This window comes from Ruditapes philippinarum, unplaced genomic scaffold, assembly GCF_026571515.1.
Source record: "Ruditapes philippinarum isolate M1 unplaced genomic scaffold, ASM2657151v2 ctg4431_1_1_1_1, whole genome shotgun sequence".
Lineage (NCBI taxonomy): Eukaryota > Metazoa > Mollusca > Bivalvia > Venerida > Veneridae > Ruditapes > Ruditapes philippinarum.
In genome coordinates, this window is record NW_026851858.1 from 70,794 (window position 1) to 90,760 (window position 19,967).

General features: G+C 35.6%; 1 protein-coding gene across 1 annotated transcript in view; it reads left to right on the forward strand.

The window, feature by feature from the left end:
* The window catches only part of LOC132741590 (uncharacterized), a 71,610-nt gene that overhangs the window by 43,684 nt on the left and 7,959 nt on the right, over positions 1 to 19,967 (forward strand). Inside the window, exons 5-6 of the mRNA XM_060729798.1 lie at positions 4,709 to 6,207; positions 15,175 to 15,296. Coding sequence (XP_060585781.1) covers positions 4,709 to 6,207; positions 15,175 to 15,296 — 1,621 coding nt within the window. The remainder of the gene's footprint in view (positions 1 to 4,708; positions 6,208 to 15,174; positions 15,297 to 19,967) is intronic.

Here is a 19,967-nt window from a genome sequence, read left to right on the forward strand (position 1 = left end):
GGAGATTATGCACGTCTTTTTCTTTTCTTCCTATGTTGAAAATTCTGGTTGCTATGGCAACAAATAGGCTAAAAATATGGCAAATTTTACACATAAACTGGATCCAGTGATAACGCAAAAAGTACTGGAAATATTTTTATGAAACTTGACATATGGGTAGATGGCAGTCTTGGAATTATGCACGTCTTTTTCTTTTCTTTCTATGTTGAAAATTCTGGTTGCTATGGCAACAAATAGGCTAAAAATATGGCAAATTTTACACATAAACTGGATCCAGTGATAACCCAAAAAGTACTGGAAATATTTTTATGAAACTTGACATATGGGTAGATGGCAGTCTTGGAATTATGCATGACTTTTTCTGTTCTTCCTATGTTGAAAATTCTGGTTGCTATGGCAACAAATAGGCTGAAAATATGGCAAATTTTACACATAAACTGGATCCAGTGATAAAGCAAAAAGTACTGGAAATATTTTTATGAAACTTGACATATGGGTAGATGGCAGTCTTGAGATTATGCACGTCTTTTTATGTTCTTCCTATGTTGAAAATTCTGGTTGCTATGGCAACACATATACTGAAAATATGGCAAATTTTACACATAAACTGAATCCAGTGATAACTCAAAAAGTACTGGAAATATTTTTATGAAACTTGACATATGGGTAGATAGCAGTCTTGATATTATGCATGTCTTATCTGTTCTTCCTTTTTTGAAAAAATATCAGTTGCCTTGGCAACAAATAGGCTTAATACATGGGAAATATAACAATATTTGTGATAAGTCAAAAAGAGCTGAAAATTTTATGAAATTGCATCTTTAAGTCAAGAGTTATCTCCTATTTAAGAATTTTGCTTTTAAAATGTTATATTTTGGTAACAGGGATGTTTCAAATATTAACTTTAGAGTGTCCCTCAGTCCGTCTGTCTGTCTGTTCATAAAAACTGTTTCCTGTGATCACTTTTAAAGAACTTTTCCAACAAGTTTACTTAAAATAGAGAAAAATTGAAACATAAGTGAATGGCCAATGCCCTTCAGAATGTTGATGGGGTTCTAACCGGTAGGGGACTTATGGATTGCTTGCAATACTATGATAATTGCTTGTTTTCTGTGTGTTGCCAGATACACAAAAGCTTGTCCGGACTACTCCTCATAAACTACTGGTGCAATTTTATCTAAACTTTACAGGAATGATCAGTACCAAGTCTAGTTGTGCACTGTCTGTCTGTCTGTCCGTCTGTCACAAAACTTGTCCCAACATGAAATTGGCCATCATGAGGCGACACATGTGATCACTGATCGTCTTGTTTATTTCTTGGTGTATTGTCTTCATACTTGGCCACAACAACCCTTGGGACAAGACCTTTCAGTAGACCACACTAACCTTGACCTTCATCCATAAATGACCTTGACCTTCAAGGTTAAAAGTCCAAATTTTGCTTGTTATTGGCTGTAACTTTGTTATTTTTGAATGGATTGTCTTCAAACTTGAACATACAAAATGTAATAATCTTCAAGGATATCCCTTAAAAATAACCAGACGGACCTTGACCTTCACTCATAAATGACCTTGACTTTGAAGGTCTAATTATTGAAATTTTCAATTTTTTGGCTATTATTGGCTGTAACTTTGTTATTTTTGAATGGATTGTTTTCAAACTTGAACATAATAATCTTCAAGGATAACCCTTAAAAATAACCAGACAGACCTTGACCTTCACTCATTTATGACCTTGACTTTGAAGTTCAAATTATTGAAATTTTTGTTTTGGCTGTAACTGGCTGTAACTTTGCTATTATTGAAGGGATCAACTTCATATTATAACAGAACATACTTAAGGACAAGACCTGGTTGTTTATCAAACAGCAGCAACAACAACAAGTGTCACCACCAACACCATGTGTCATCACCACCACGTGTCATCACCACCACGTGTCACCACCACCACGTGTCACCACCAACACCATGTGTCATCACCACCATGTGTCATCACCACCACGTGTCACCACCACCACGTGTCACCACCACGTGTCACCACCATGAGTCACCACCATGTGTCACCACATGTCACCACCACCACATGTCACCACCACCACATGTCACCACCACATGTCACCACCACATGTCACCACCACATGTCACCACCACATGTCACCACCACCACCACATGTCACCACCACATGTCACCACCACATGTCACCACCACGTGTCACCACCACATGACACCACATGTCACCACCACATGTCACCACCAAGTGTCACCACCACATGACACCACATGTCACCACACCACCACATGTCACCACCACATGTCACCACCACGTGTCACCACCACATGACACCACATGTCACCACCATGTGACACCACCATGTGTCACCACCACCACGTGTCACCATCACCACTTGTCACCATCACCATGTGTCACCACCACCACATGTCACCACAATCACGTGTCACCACCACAACCAGTGTCACCACCACAACCATGTGTCACCATCACCACATGTCACCATCACAACGTGTCACCACCACCATGTGTCACCACCACCACATGTCACCACCACCACATGTCACCACAACCACATGTCACCACAACCACGTGTCACCACCACCACGTGTCACCACCCACCACGTGTCACCATCACCACGTGTCACCACCACCACGTGTCACTATGCATATAACATTGCCTAGATGACCTCTATAAAAGTTTTATGAATCATGCATTTAGTGTGAAAAATGCCTCCAACTTGAAGGTCAGATAGTTTAAAAGTTAGGATATTTATGATAAATCATTTATCAGACAAGATTCTTGATTTGGTCTTTACCCTAATTGAAAGTTTACTTTTGATAACTCAAACAAATTTAAATTCGGGCATATATTCCCCAGCCTTTATGGTGTTCTTGTTACATTTTTAGCGCGACTATTCGCAGAACAGAATAATCAAGCTAATGCAGTCACCCATTTGTCGGCGTCCCTTCGGTTAAGTTTTTAGGTGTAAGCAAGTATCTCAATAACTACTGAAGGGAACGGTTTGAAACTTCACACGCTTGTTTTTTTTTTATTATCTAACATGATTTGCACAAGTCCCATAACTCTGATTTGCTTTTTTGCATAATTATGCCCCTTTTTCAACTAAGAAATTATTGATTAAGTTTTTGTGTGTAAGCAAGTATCTCCATAACTACTGAAGGGAATGGATTGAAACTTCACACACTTGTTCTCTGTGATTATCTTACATGATTGGCACAAGTCCCATAACTCTGATTTGCTTTTTTTGCATAATTATGCCCCTTTTCAACTTAGAAATCCTTGGTTAAGTTTTTGTATGTAAGCAGGTATCTCCATAGCTACTGAAGGGAATGGATTGAAACTTCACACACTTGTTCTCTGTGATTATCTTACATGATTGGCACAAGTCCCATAACTCTGATTTGCTTTTTTTGCATAATTATGCCCTTTTTTCAACTTAGAAATCCTTGGTTAAATTTTTGTATGTAAGCAGGTATCTCCATAACTACTGAAGGGTTTGTGCCTTTTTTGGTACAATTTTATGCATTCATAATAATAAAGCAGTGATTTACTCAATAAAACATCTTAATAACAAGCCTTTGTACCTTTTCGGACAATTTTATGTACCGTAAAATTCCTAATAAACGCCCCTCCCCTAATAAAGGCCCCCAGGCCTTTTGATAAGAAAAACAATCTACTCATCAGTGCTGAACTCATGAGTAAATCCATAATTTCATTCAAATCATTCAGAATCCATTTTATTTTATAGTATGAACTTTAAAATCTTAACACTTTTTAATGTTATTACCAACACTTGCTAACACTAAATGTATTTACAATGATTTTTGGATTTAGGAAAAACTGTGTTGTAATAATAGCCCCCCTTTTGGAAAATGTTTAGCCCCCGGGGGCGTTTAATAGGAATTTTACGGTATTCATATTGTTAAGCATTATTATAGTCAATGAAACACCCTTGTGACAACTTTTTCGAATAGTCGAGCGTCGGTGTCCTCCGACAGTTCTTGTTGTTTTGCCTGTTACAAAGTAGCAGTGACATATTGATCACCTCTATGTAATCTGTCTATCTGTCTGTCAAAACATTTGTCTGGACTACTTTTCAAAAACTGCTGGTGCAATTTCATCCAAACTTTACAGGAATGGTCAGTATTGAGGCTAGTCTGTGCATGTCATCAACATTTCTGGTTCAATGATTTTTGTCCGAGTTATGGCCCTTTTAGGTCAACTTGGAGCTATCAGCTGAATTGGATTTTGAGGAAAAGTGACCTACTTTATTGTCCTTTGATGTACAACTATGAAATTAGGACCATGTGCACAGTTTAAGATGTAAAATACTTGGACAAAACAACAAGTCTGATTTTTGTCTTTATTTATTTTTTACAGATTTGGTTAAACCTTTTATTTCTTTGCTTTTAGAAAAAGTAAAAAAAATGTAGTGTTGCTCCCACTCAGCAGTGGCTCATGTGTTTTGCAATCATACTAATATTATATACAGGTATTATATACATATAACCATGGCCTTCATTTGCAGTGAAAAGGTTAAACATGTTCTTATCATAATTTTGGCTTCTGGTGCATATGTCTAGAAGTTATTTTACAAAAGAGTAGCATTATACACCATCTAATAATTGATTAAAGGACAAATTAGTATTGTTATTTTTGTCTACAATTACAGTAAAGCAGACAGGAGAAGTGGTACAAGCTCTGGATCTTCCCCTCGTCCAACAACTTTAAGTCGAGAACTTCCTGACATTCCAATACACAAGACCAAAGAAAATCGCCATCACTCTGCATTACCAGAAATACCAGCATATACTGAAAGCCATCAAAAGGGAGATCACTCTACATTACCAGATGTACCAAATTTGAGAAATCCTGTTAACTCTTTAGAACCTCAAAGAAAAGGAGCACATTCTCATTCACAATTGCCAGATATTCCAGTAACCACCCATGGTAGTTTAAGTTCTTCACCAGTAGTTCATAGAGAGAATGAAAATATTGCAAAGTCAATAGATTCCAGTAAAACAATGAGAGAAAAGTTAAGTGGAATGGATGATTATGATCACATTGAGGAAGCAACTAAGAAAAAAGTTCGCCCAAGATCAGATTATGATCATGTAGTGATTGAAGGTGGTGAAAAGAAAATATTGTTATCCAAAGATAAACTCAATGAAAATGATTATGCAGAAGTGAAAAACAATGAAATGTATGAGCAAGTTACACAAGATGTCATGGTTATACCAGTATCTAAACCATCATGTACCTCTCACAATAAAAGCTTACAAAAATCACCAACACACAAAGTGACTGAGACAAATAGCTTTGAAGATCCCTACAACAAAATTAAAGGAGATGATACACCATATAACAGGATCAAAGATGATCCTCCATATAATAAGATTAAAGAAAGTGACCAACCGTATAATAAGATTAAAGATGATCCATATAATAAGATAAAAGTAGATGATCCATATAATACTGTAAAAGATGATTTAGATGACCTTGACCCTTATAATACAGTCAATGATGGGTCAGGTAGTGCAAGGTCAAGTGGGAGAAAGAAACCAAGAAGCACTAGTTTTAAAGGACAAGTTTATGATCCTTATGCTATGGTTTTAGATGAAGAAAGAAATGTGTCAAATCAGACTGACCCATATGCTAGAGTTGGTGATACAGAAAGTGAACTTGATGATCCATATAATAAGGTTGTGGAAGATGTTGATGTAAATGAAAGTATTAGAAATATTAATCCTATACCTGAATATGGGGATGACGATTATGCCACAGTGAACAAAGCAGGGGAGGTTGAGTATGCCAAAGTGAACAAATCAGGTAAATTGAACAATTGTGATAGTGGACAAATGACACACACTCCACCCTCTCCAAGAGAAGAAATTATTCAGGATGAATATGCTACAGTTGTAAAAGTGAGGAAATTAAGTGCTGGAAATTCATCTGCTGGTGCTAGCATTTCCACAGGTGAAGGTATTACTAATACAGTTAATGTGATATCACAAGGGAGTATTGTTCCTACAGAGATAGCAAACACAAGTGGTGCTAGTGCATTAACACCTCCAGAGCCTCCTAGAGATTATGATGAGTCGAGGGATACAGATGGCGATCATTATAACATAGTATCATTAGTTTCTAGAGAGGTGTCGACTAATTCACAAGGTAAACATTATTATGCCCCCATTTCGAAGAAAAGGGGGTATATTGCTTTGCACTTGTCGGTCCGTCGGTCCGTAGACCAAATGGTTTCCGAGTGATAACTAAAGAGCCCTTAGGCCTAGGAACTTCAAACTTGGTATGGTGATTGGTCATGACCAGTAGATGACCCCTATTGATTTTGGGGTCAAGGGGTCAAAGGTCAAGGTCACATTGACCTTGTAGGCAAAAACGGTTTCCGATCAATAACTAAAGAACCTTAAGGCCTAGGAACTTCAAACTTGGTATGGTGATTGTTCATGATCAGTAGATGACCCCTATTGATTTTGGGGTCAAGGGGTCAAAGGTCAAGGTCACATTGACCTTGTAAGGAAAAACAGTTTCCGATCAATAACTAAAGAACCTTAAGGCCTAGGAACTTCAAACTTGGTATGGTGATTGGTTATGATCAGTAGAAGACCCCTATTGATTTGGGGTCAAGGGGTCAAAGGTCAAGGTCACATTGACCTTGTAAGGAAAAATGGTTTCCGATCAATAACTAAAGAACTTTAAGGCCTAGGAACTTCAAACTTGGTATGGTGATTGGTCATGATCAGTAGATGACCCTATTGATTTTGGGGTCAAGGGTCAAAGGTCAAGGTCACATTGACCTTGTAAGCAAAAACGGTTTCCGATCAATAACTAAAGAACTTTTAGGCCTAGGAACTTCAAACTTGTATGGTGATTGGTTATGACCAGCAGATGACCCCTATTGATTTTGGGGTTAAGGGGTCAAAGTTCAAGGTCACATTGACCTCTTGGGTAAAAACGGTTTCCGATCAATAACAAAAGAACCCTAAGGCCTAGGGACTTCAAACTTGATATGATGATTGGTCATGATCAGTAGATGACCCCTATTGATTTTGGGTTCAAGGGGTCAAAGGTCAAGGTCACATTGACCTCATAGGTAAAAACGGTTTCCGATCAATACTTAAAGAACCCTTAGGCCTAGGAACTTCAAACTTGGTATGGTGATTGGTCATGACCAGCAGATGACCCCTATTGATATTGGGGTTAAGGGGTCAAAGGGCAAGGTCACATTGACCTTGTAGGTAAAAATGCTTTCCAATCAATAACTTAAGAACCCTTAGGTCTAGGAACTTCAAACTTGGTATGGTGATTGGTCATGACCAGCAGATGACCTTTTGATTTTGGGGTCAAGGGGTCAAAGGTCAAGGTCACATTGACCTTGTAGGAAAAACGGTTTCCGATCAATTAACTAAAAACTTAGGCCTAGGAACTTCAAACTTTGTATGATGATTGGTCGTGACCAGCAGATGACCCCTATTGAGTTTTGGGTCAAGGGGTCAAAGGTTAAGGTCATGACCAGTAGATACTTGATAATCCTTTTTAATTGTTTGATCACTGGGTCAGAAGTCATGCATAATAACCTTATCACATGACTAATTGGCTGCTGATAGGGGGCATACATGTTTTACAAACATATCTTGTTTTGATTATGTTGTTTTCATAAACATTGAATTTGAAACTAATTTTTCATAAGAAAATGTTCAATTTCGATATGACATGCACACAACTGTGAATTAATCTATACTACTTTTTGATAAGGGCCACTTTTGTAGTCTTTAATTATTATTATTATTTAGGTTAACACATGGAACACATTAATTTTGTTTGTTTGTATTCTTTATTCATATGATAAAATGTATGAATTAGTCATCTGAGTTGAATTATTGAACTGAAACAGGAGTGTAAAATTAGAAAACTTGAAAATTCATAAATTTCTGGAAATTTGTAAAAGTGATTATATCAAGACTGCTTGGAATATTAGTTTCAGTATCTTGTACAGTGTCCACAGGCATTATATAACAACCTGGCATGCTGTAATGGACCATTTGATCAGGAACTACCTTGGACTGATAATTAAGGGAATTCACCCTCAACCCCTGACTCATTTTTGATTGTAGAATTCTGTTCCACTCCTCTTGTAAGGCAGCATGAAGTTCTGCATGAGAGACAGGCTGCACAAGGGGACAAGGAATGGCCCTCTGAAGCATGTGTCACACTTTTTAAATCTGATAAAGCTCTGGGAATCTGGCAGGCCAAAGCAAGAGCTTGCAAGGTCTTAGGTAGTGAGGCGTGCCAGCATAAAAATGTCCTGCATTAGAATAAAACCCGCAATGCACACCTAGATGTACGTCAACAAACTTGTGAAATACCTCCTGCTGTCAAGGTGCCCATAAAAAGTATATGATTTCACATTAGTTGAACAACACTATGGGTAACCTGCCTCTAAGAAATACCAGTCTGCAAAAAACCTTCTCCCCTATTTATCAAGTGTAAGCTGCCATCTTGGATTTTGAATCATTGTATTGAATGCTTACACAAAGAGTCCAGAAATTCAGACAATTGTACACGCAGTATACATGCTGTCAAAAGCTTCATCTGTCATCATACTTGTACAAATCAATAAATCTCTTCCATGGCTATAATATTTTTGGGGTTTAGATTATGTCCCTGCTCATCTTATTGGCAAGGCTGTCTATCAACAGAGAAAACAGTGGCCCATGGAGTAGTATATTAGTTTAAATACATTGAATTTTAAGTTTCAATATGAATTTAACTTAAATTTTCTTTGTTAAGATCTCAAAATAGACGAAGCATAATTATACATGTATGTATTTTTTTGTAATGGAGAGAATATTAGCTCTGCTTTTCAAAGACAAAAGTGGTGCTGTTTACATGACTTACATGACTTACATCTCCATGTTGGCTTTATTGTATATTACAGTGTATATTGTATATTTTTAGGGCTTCCAAAGTTGTTCAAAGAATTTCATTCCATGCAGAAATCTTGTTGCCATGGCAACCAAAAGGAATTATAAGAATAAATTTTAAAAAATCTTCTTGTAAAAACCCACAAGGCCTAGAGCATAGATATTTTGCATGAAAAATTGTGTAATGAACCTCTACCAAGATTTTTCAAATGATAGCCCTGAGGTCAAAATTGGCCCCTCCCCGGGGGTCATTGATTTTTACTATGTATGTACAGTAAAAACTTAAAATACCTTCTTGTCTGAAGGTACAAGGCTTAGAGCTTTGATATTTGGTATATGATATCATCTATAGGTACTGTACCAAAAATGTTCAAATTTTGTCTCTAGTGTGAAAATTAGCACCGCCCCTGGGGGTGATAGTTTTCCTTATATGTATATAGTAAAAACTTGAAAAATCCTCTTTTCTGAATTGACAAAGCCAAGATATTTTGCATAAGACATTGCTTAGTGAACCTCTAAGGAGATTGTTCAAATTATAACCATGGGGTCAAAATTGGTCCCACTGTAGGGTCATTGGTAATCACTTAAATATAATAATGTACATATAGTAAAAACGTAAAATATCTTCTTGTCTGAAGGCTTAGAGCTTTGATATTTTGTATATGATATCATCTATAGGTTCTCTACCAATGTTGTTTAAATTTTGCCCCTGGTGTGAAAATTGGCCCTGCCCGGGGGGCATTGATTTTCATTATGTACACATAGTAAAACAGAAACTAAAACAAATGTTTTTGTCCCCCGCCTTTTCGAAGAAAAAAGGGGATATAGAAATAGGCTCCGTCCGTCTGTCCGAGCAAACATTTGATTATTATGAGCTTCATTCCGTAGTTAAATAAAGAACAAAAACTCATAAAATTCAAATTAAGAGCTATTTTTTTTTTTTTTTATGAGCTTATTTTGCTTACGGAAGTTGGTCCAGGTGGTGTTTATGAGCTGATTTGCCTCATAAACATCAAAAGTTGGTACGTCCGTCCGTCTGTCCATCCAAGCAAACATTTGATTATTATGAGCTTCATTCCGTAGTTAAATAAAGAACAAAAACTCATAAAATTCAAATTAAGAGCTATTTTTTTTTTTTTTTATGAGCTTATTTTGCTTATGGACGTTGGTCCAGGTGGTGTTTATGAGCTGATTTGCCTCATAAACATCAAAAGTTGGTATGTCCGTCTGTCCGTCCGTCCGTCACACTTTAGTGTCCAGTCCATAATTTTGTCAATTATCAAAGGAATCTGAAATAACTTGGCACAAATCTTTGTTATAATAAGACGATGTGTCATGCGCAACAACCAGACCCCTACCTCCAAGGTCAAGGTCGCACTTGCTCATTCAAGGTCAACATTGTCTATTTGATGGTATATGTCGTGTCCGGTCCATAACTTTCTTATCTTTGAAGGGATTTTGTAAATACTTGCCACAATTGTTCACAATAATGAGACGATGTGTCATGCGCAACAACCGGTCACCTACCTCCAAGGTCAAGGTCACACTTGGAGGACAAATGTTAACGTAGTCTATTACAGGGTATTTCTTTAATAAATTTATTGTTGCATTTGCAGATCTAGCATTGATCATAATTTTGGACTGAAAGTCCTGAAATCCATACCTCATTCTTTTGAAATAGCACAATTTTATGCTTCATATAAAACTTCCCCGAGGCGGGGGACGTTGGTAACTCTGTTTCAAATTCTTGTCTGAATAGGAGAAAGCTACAGCTTAGATATTTGACATGAAACATTGTTTAGTGGGTCTGAGATTGTTTGAATTAAACCCTTGGGTAAAAATTTTGCCCTGCCCAAGGGGACATTGACCTTCTTTCTTGTCCATGAAATTTGGACCACTTTGATATCAGATGACCTAGATTTTGATGATGTGACCTACTTTCTTGTCATTGATGTACAGCTATGAAATTTGAACCATGTGAACCATGTGCACAGATTAAGATGTAAATTAAACTTTGAAATCAGTAAATTTTAACAAAGTGTTTTACTGTGTTGTCCTTTGGTGTACAGTAATGAAATTTAGGCCATGTGAAATATGACCTTCACCACCAAATTCAATAGACTCAACTGCATGCATAGATCATATCTAATCTAATTCTTATTATCAGATAAGTGGATACAATAACAATTTCACCACAACCCATTTGTTAACAAAAGAGCACATGTCAATGTTTGTGGTTAAATGTATTGTTATTCAAATAAAAGGTCAGATTAGGGATCTATCAATTTTGTTCTTTTGTTAATGATAGATCCCTACTCTGACCTTTTATTGTGCACCCTCTTTAGGGGGGCATTTAGATTTACCCTTGTCCCTCCGTACAAACCAAGAGGTACTTGTGTGACTTGGAGAACAATGGGTAACGGAACATTTCCTTTGATCCTGTTTTTACTTGTGTGTCTTTTTTTGGGCCTTGTGGGACTAAAAATGGCTGAAAAGATCAAAGGAAAAGTCACCTAAGTACCATTTCGTAAGTACGTCCGTCCATCTGTCCGTCCATTCTCTTTTATGTCGCACAAAAAAAAAAAATTAGCTCAAAAGTATTTGACCTAGAGTCATGAAACCTTACAGATATGTTGATGAGCATGTGTTGTTGTGCACCGGGGTATTTTCCTGTGGATATATTAAGTATTTTTAGAGTTATTGCCCTTGATTTAGTAAAAAAATCGCAATTTTCAACTTGTGTCGCATGTAATTCAACACGTATTTGACCTAGAGCCATGAAACTTTACAGGAATGTTGATCATCATGTGTAGTTATGCACCTGGGTATCTTCGTTTAGATTTATTTAGTATTTTTAGAGTTATTGCTCTTGACTTAGTAAAAATTTGCAATTTTCAACTTGTGTCACATGTAGCTCAAAAAGTATTTGACATAGGGTCATGAAACTTTACAGGAATGTTGATCAGCATGTGACGTGTTGCATCAGGGGTTTCGCTTGCTAATTGATATGTTTTGTCCTTTGATGAGTTATTGCCCTTTATTTACAATTTTCAATTTGTGTCATGCGTACCTCAAAATGTATGTAATCTAGTCATGAAACTTGTTGATCAGCATATGTAGTTGTATACCTTGGATTTTGCTTGTGGATTTATCCAGTATTTGTAGAGTTATTGCCCTTGACTTAGTAAAAACCGTTTCATTATGTTGTGTTATTTGTTCCTTGAGTGGTTGAGTTAGAATCAGTCAACTTTGCAGGAATAATGATCAACATCAGTTTGAAGCAATGCACCTGGGATTTTTGCATGTTGATTTTTTTCAGTTTTGTTAGAGTTACTGCCCTTGACTTAGTAAATTTGCAATTTTCAGCTTGTTCATGCATAACTCAAAAAGTATTTGACCTGTAGGCCTGAAAACTTACAAGAATGGTCAGCATGTGTATTTATGCACCTTGGGGTTCGCTTGTGGGTATATTCAGTATTTGTAAAGTTCTTTCCCTTTACTTAGTTAAAGATTTTTAGTTTTCAACTTGTGGCACATGTAGCCCAAAAATATTTGACCTAGAGTCATAAGATTGACAAAACAGTGGAGTGTGGGAGCACCTGTGTCCTATGGACACATTTCTGGTTAGAATAACAGTAGATTTAACCACAAACATTGACATGTGCTCTTTTGTTGACAAATAGGTTGTGGTGAAATTTTTGTTGTATCCACTTATCTGATAATAAGAATTAGATAGATCAAGGATTTATACATTATGGCAATGTTCAATTGTATAGAAAAAAGTCTGTTTAGTGTTGTATAAATGCGGGTGGCATAGCATTATTCACAATCTTGTTTTAACAACATCTCCTCTGAAACCAATGATTGCACAGTAACCAAACTTTACAGGAATGATCCTTAGGTTGTCCCCTTTCAAAGTTGTTCAAATGGTTCTTGTCTGTTGCATAAATAGGTCACAGGGCCAGAAAAGGAGTTTCAAAAATGCAAAATCTTTTTGTCTGAAAGTACAAGGCCCAGAGCTTTGATATTTGATATATCATATCAAATAGGATAAGGTCCTATACCAGAGTTGTCCAAATTTTGTCCCTAGTCTCAAAATTGGCAAGCCCCTGAGGGTCATTGGTTTTCCTTTATGTATATATATAAAAAACTTTAAAAAATCTTCTCGTCTGAATGTACAAGGCTTAGAGCTTAGACATTTTGTATATGATATCACCTAAAGTTCCTCTACCAATGTTATTCAAGTTATAGTCCTAGGGTCAAAATTGTCCCCGCCCTGGGGGGTCATAGGTTTTCCTTACATGTATGTAGTTTAAACTTAAAAAGTCTTTGATACATAGTAAATGATATCATCTGTAGGTCTTCTGCAAAAGTTGTTCAGATTTTGTCCCAAGTGTCAAAATTAAACCCGCCCCAGGGGGTCATAGGTTTTCTAAACACTTAAAAACTTCTTGTCTGAAGGTACAAGTCTTAGAGCTGCTTTGATATTTGGTATATTATTAGTTATAAAGATTGTTGACAGGTTATATGGCCCTATATAAACGCCTGTTTGTAAATATTACCTGAGCCGCTAGGCGAGGGTTATATTGCAAACAACCGCTTATATACGGTCATATAACCTGTCAAATATCTTTATAACGAATTTATAATACAGCAAGCATCATTTTTAGAGGAATAAAGGGAGATTTCTTTATAAATCGACAGCAGCCGTGTATATAAAACTATATATACGTCACGATTATCCACTGAAAACCGACGTTATAAATGTGCATACGTATTATAAAATATCAGGTCATAGGTCATAGGTTTTCCTTATATTTATACAGTAAAAAACATAAAAAACCTTCTTTTCTGAATTGACAAAGGCTAGAGGTTAGATATTCAGCACATTATGTAATGGACCTCTTTTAAGATTTCTCAAATTATAGCCTTGGGTTCAAAATTAGCCACGCCCAAGAAGTAGGTTGTTGATTTTCATTATGTGCATATAGTAAAAACAGAAACTAAAAAAAAAAAGTTTTTGAATAGGATAAAGCTATAGCTTAATTTTCAACATGAAACATTGCTTAAATTAAAGCCTTTGGGTCAAAATTTTGCCCTGCCCAAGGGCAGCTATTTTCTTGTCCTTTGATGTACAGCTATAAAATTCAGACCATGTGTATAGTTTGACACCTAAAATTGAACATTGTTATCAGCTGTGTAGATAATTTTACCAACTGACCTACATGTACTATCTTGTCCTTTTATGTACAGGTATGAAATGTGAACCATGTGAACTGTTTAACATCTAAAAATTGAACTTTGATATCTGCTGACCTAGATAATTTGACTAAGTGACCTACTTTCTTTTCCTTTGTTGTACAGCTCATAATTTGGACCATGTGCAGTTTCAGATTTAAAACTGAACATTATGACATTGTTTCATAACAACAAGTTTGACTAGACCTACATTAAAATTTAAAAAAAAAAGGAAAAACTGATTTTTTTTTTTCCATAATTTTTTTTTTTCAAGATTTGTTTAAATAAAAAATAATTGAGTGTTGCCCCCCCCCCCCCCCTGGCATCGAGGTGGCTCTTAATATAAAATATATTATAATGATACCATGGATTGTTTTGTTTTGTTTTGTATTTTTTCATCTATAAAAGTTATAATTACAATATACATTATATTTAAACATTCAATCAATTTTCATATAATAAGTATAACAATTATCTATGATAATGTATTATGCAAAAAAATTCAAAACAAACAAAGCATATTGGTTTGGGGTAAATTAACCATGGATTGTTATATTTTTTTTTTACATAAATGTTACATAATTATTAACAGGTTTAATTCAAATTCTGCTAATTTTTCTACATATTTATCACACTTTTTCTACCTCTCTCCTTCTTTTACAAAAACAACGGGAAAAAGATGATTATACTCTTTTAACATGGCAATTAATTGTAATAATTATTGATGGTCGAGTTCAAATGGTGGGGGGGGGGGGGGGGGGTTGAATCGCTTTTAGTACATTTTTATAACATCTTTTTAGCACAGTTTTGAAACTTGGGGTTGTTGCTCTTTGTTTCTTCCAGACAATTTGGTTGATGGCAGTATGTCTGCTTACTTGTTGTAAGGCCTTACAGTTAATGATCAAAAATGCAAACAATTACATTTCTATAATGATCATGATGTTTTTATTTTACTTAGGTTCAAAGAAAGAGCCACCTTATAACAAGTTAAGTGTACGGGAATCATTGGCTAGTATGAATGCACGAGCAGCAAGTAATACATACGAATATGTATCAGAAGTGGACAATTTATACGCAACAGTATGTTATTTATTCATTACAAACATTGTTTTGTTATCCCCCGCCGATGGAATCGGGAGGGGGATATAGTTTTGGCGTTGTCCGTCCGTCCTTCCGTCCGTCCGTCCATCCGTCCGTCCGAATTTCGTTTCCGGAGTAGTTCTCTGCAACTAATGGCTGGAATTCAACGAAACTTTATGGGAATGTTGATCAGCATGTGAAGTTGTGCACCTGGGTATTTTCGTCTGGATATTTTTAGTATTTTTAGAGTTATTGCCCTTGACTCAGTAAAATTTTGTCCGAATTTCGTTTCCGGAGTAGTTCTCTGCAACTAATGGCTGGAATTCAACGAAACTTTATGGGAATGTTGATCAGCATGTGAAGTTGTGCACCTGGGTATTTTCGTCTGGATATTTTTAGTATTTTTAGAGTTATTGCCCTTGACTCAGTAAAATTTTGTCCGAATTTCGTTTCCGGAGTAGTTCTCTGCAACTAATGGCTGGAATTCAACGAAACTTTATGGGAATGTTGATCAGCATGTGAAGTTGTGCACCTGGGTATTTTCGTCTGGATATTTTTAGTATTTTTAGAGTTATTGCCCTTGACTTAGTAAAATTTTGTAATTTTCAACTTGTGTCGTATGTAACTCAAAAAGTATTTGACCTAGAGTCATTAAACTTTACAGGAATGTTGATCAGTATGTGTAGTTGTGCACCTGGGTATTTTCGTCTGGATATTTTTAGTATTTTTAGAGTTATTGCCCTTGAGTTAGTAAAATTTTGTAATTTTCAACTTGTGTCGCATGTAACTCAAAAAGTATTTTACCTAGAGTCATGAAACTTTACAGGAATGTTGATCAGTATGTGTAGTTGTGCACCTGGGTATTTTCGCCTGGATATTTTTAGTATTTTTAGAGTTATTGCCCTTGACTTAGTAAAATTTTGTAATTTTCAATCACAATCATCAGTCACACGGGGCCAGAAAAGGAGTTTCAAAAATGCAAAATTAAAAAATCTTGTCTGACAGTACAAGGCCTAGAGCTTTGATATTTGGTATATGATATAACATTTAGGTCCTCTGCCAAAATTGTTCAAATTTTAGCCCTGGGGTCAAAATTGGCCCCACTCCAGGGGTCATAGATTTTCCTTATATGTATATAGTGAAAACTTAAAAACTCTTCTTGTTTGAAGGTACAAGGCTTCAAGTTCAAAGAATTTTACAGTTTATGCCATGATTAATATATAAATAAAGCCTTATGTCTTTAATTTTTGTGTTAATAATAACCAGTACTCGGCGGGGGATATAAATTCAACGAATTTGCTTGTTATAGTCATTATATACAGTCAAACTTCATTTGCTCAAACTCTGAGGGCCTGTGCAATTTTTTTCGAGAGATCGGTAGTTCGCGCTTAAACCGAGGTTGAACTATTATCACGTTGGACAAAGGCTAAACGTTTTCCAGCTTACATCAGTCGATTGATAAATATGTCGCTACAATTGTTTATCAGTTTGTCGAATATGTCAATTCTTTTAAATGTTAAGAATTATTATTCCAGTGTTTACGAATGAGTATTAATAAATGGTACACTGTGTTAATCAATCCATTTTGTAATTGGTTGAGTTCCATTGGGCAATAGTTTTCCAAACTTGTTGAACAATATGTTATAGGATAAATTTTATTTTAAAGATCAATAAAATATTTAAAAAAAATTTACAGCAGCATCTATTTGAAGTCATTTACTAAAATTAACACACATACAATATCATTCTATAAAAAGATAACACGTTACATGCTTCACGGCTGTAACTTAAACCGTCAGTGTAAACATCATTTATTTATTTATTTACATTTGCACATTTCACTTATGTCACAAGATATTTTTTTTTTATCGTTTCTTAAAACGGCAATATTAAACAATATTATCATAACAAACAAATTGATTACAACATTTCTAATTTTGTATTGATTATACCCCCACCACAAAATGGGGGGGGGGGGGCTATAATGGATTCCCTTTGTCGCGTCCGTCCATCCATCTGTCTCCATTATTGTGTCCGCTCTATAAATCCTATACCAGTGGAAGGATCTTCTTCAAACTTGGCTCAAATGTTCACCTCAACAAGGGGATGTGCAGAACCCATGTTTCCCATATGTCAGCTCAAGGTCAAGGTCACAATTGAAGGTCAAATATCAAACAGTCAAATATAAGACAGTATGTTGTGTTGGCTCTGTAAGTCCTACACTTATTGAATGATTTTCTTCAATCTTGGCTCAACAAGATATTGTGCAGAACCCATGTTACACTTTTGCCGGCTTAAGGTCAAGATATTAAAGGTCAAAAATTGACTTAGAAAATGTTCTGAAATTTTAACATGTACTTGAATATTTCTAAAACTAGAACAGAAATTCATTTGAAACTTGAAATATATACGCAAGTAAGATATGCAGGTCATGTTTCATAAGTAAAAAAAGTGTGGGGGGGGGATAACTTTGTATTGTATTTTAACATAGTTAAGTCCATTTTTATGTCTTTAAATTTCTTTACTATAATATTTCTTAAACCAGAACAGCTATTTACTTGAAACTTAAAATTTATATGAATGGTTACAAGCAAGCTCAAATGACGAAAATTCTACTATTCCGGGACTTGGCGATGAGTTCGAGCAAAGGGAGGTATTCGAGCAAACGGAGTTTAACTGTAATAGAGATGGCACAGTGTTTACCTTTTAATCTGGGTTTGAACCCTACTTGAGTTATTGTTATTTTTGTGTAGCCTGTTACAGAGTTGCAGTGACATAAAGGGATCACTTCTCTGTCGGCTGTCCATCAGTCTGTGCATACATTAGTGTACTTAGGGGACTATAGGAACATTAGGTAACTGCTTTTTCTTTGATGTCATTATACGCCCACAAATGAAGTTTAGAGGGGTATATAGGTGTCAGCTTGTCAGTTGGTCAATCCGTCCATCGGGCGGTCCAAATCATGGTTTCCGGATGATAACTAGAGTTTGAAATTAGGTATTGTAATCAAACTTAGTATATAGCAGCCTTAAGTGGAAACCCTGGTTAATATTGCATTTGTACCGCCTGGGGTGTAATGCATACCATTTTTAGCTCGACTTTTTTTTTTTGAAAAAAAAATTAGAGGTATTGTTATAGTCAGGTCGGCGTTGCCGTTGCCGTCCGCAAACTTGTACCTGGATCATAACTTTTTTATTTCTTGGTGTATTGTCTTCATACTTGGCCACAACAACCCTTGGGACAAGACCTTTCAGTAGACCACACTAACCTTGACCTTCATCCATAAATGACCTTGACCTTCAAGGTTAAAAGTCCAATTTTTGCTTGTTCATGCTGTTATTGGCTGTAACTTTGTTATTTTTGAATGGATTGTCTTCAAACTTGAACATAATAATCTTTAAGGATATCCCTTAAAAATAACCAGCCAGACCTTGACCTTCACTCATAAATGACCTTGACTTTGAATGTCAAATTATTGAAATTTTCATTTTTTTGGCTTTTATTGGCTGTAACTTTGTTATTTTTGAATGGATTGTCTTGAAACTTGAACATAATAATCTTCAAAGATTACTGTTAAAAATATACCAAAAGACCTTGACCTTCACTCATTAATGACATTGTCTTTGAAGGTCAAATTATTGAAATTTTCATTGTTTTGGCGGTAACTGACTGTAACTTTGCTATTATTGAAGGGATCGACTTCATATTATAAGAGAACATTCTTAAGGACCAGACCTTGTTGTTTATCAAACCCAAATTTGCTTGGGCTCTTTAATGACCTTGACCTTGAAGGTTAAATTACTGAATTTTCTCAGATTTGTGCATTAAATGACCATAATTATATATTTATTGGTGTGTGTGTGTGTGTGTGTCTATATATATATATATTTACAACAACAACAACAACTAGAATTGCATCATTGTTTCTATTTATAGAATTGGGTCATTGTTTCTATTTATAGAATTGGGTCATTGTTTCTATTTAAAGAATTGCGTCATTCTTTCTATTTATAGAAATTGCATCATTCTTTCTATTTTTAGAAATTGCCTCATTGTTTCTATTTTTAGAAATTGCGTCATTGTTGCTATTTTTAGAAATTGCGTCATTGTTTCTTTTTTTAGAAATTGTGTCATTTTTTCTATTTTTAGAAATTGCGTCATTTTTTCTATTTTAAGAAATTGCATCATTGTTGCTATTTTTAGAAATTGCGTCATTTTTTCTATTTTTAGAAATTGCGTCATTTTTTCTATTTTTTGGAAATTGCATCATTGTTGCTATTTTTAGAAATTGCGTCATTTTTTCTATTTTTAGAAATTGCGCCATTGTTGCTATTTTTGGAAATTGCGTCATTTTTTCTATTTTTAGCTCGACTTTTTTTTTTTTGATAAAAAAAGTAGAGGTATTGTTATAGTCAGGTCGGCGTTGCCGTTGCCTTTGCCGTTGCCGTTGCCGTCCGAAAACTTGTACCTGGATCATAACTTTTTTATTTCTTGGTGTATTGTCTTCATACTTGGCCACAACAACCCTTGGGACAAGACCTTTCAGTAGACCACACTAACCTTGACCTTCATCCATAAATGACCTTGACCTTCAAGGTTAAAAGTCCAATTTTTGCTTGTTCATGATGTTATTGGCTGTAACTTTGTTATTTTTGAATGGATTGTCTTCAA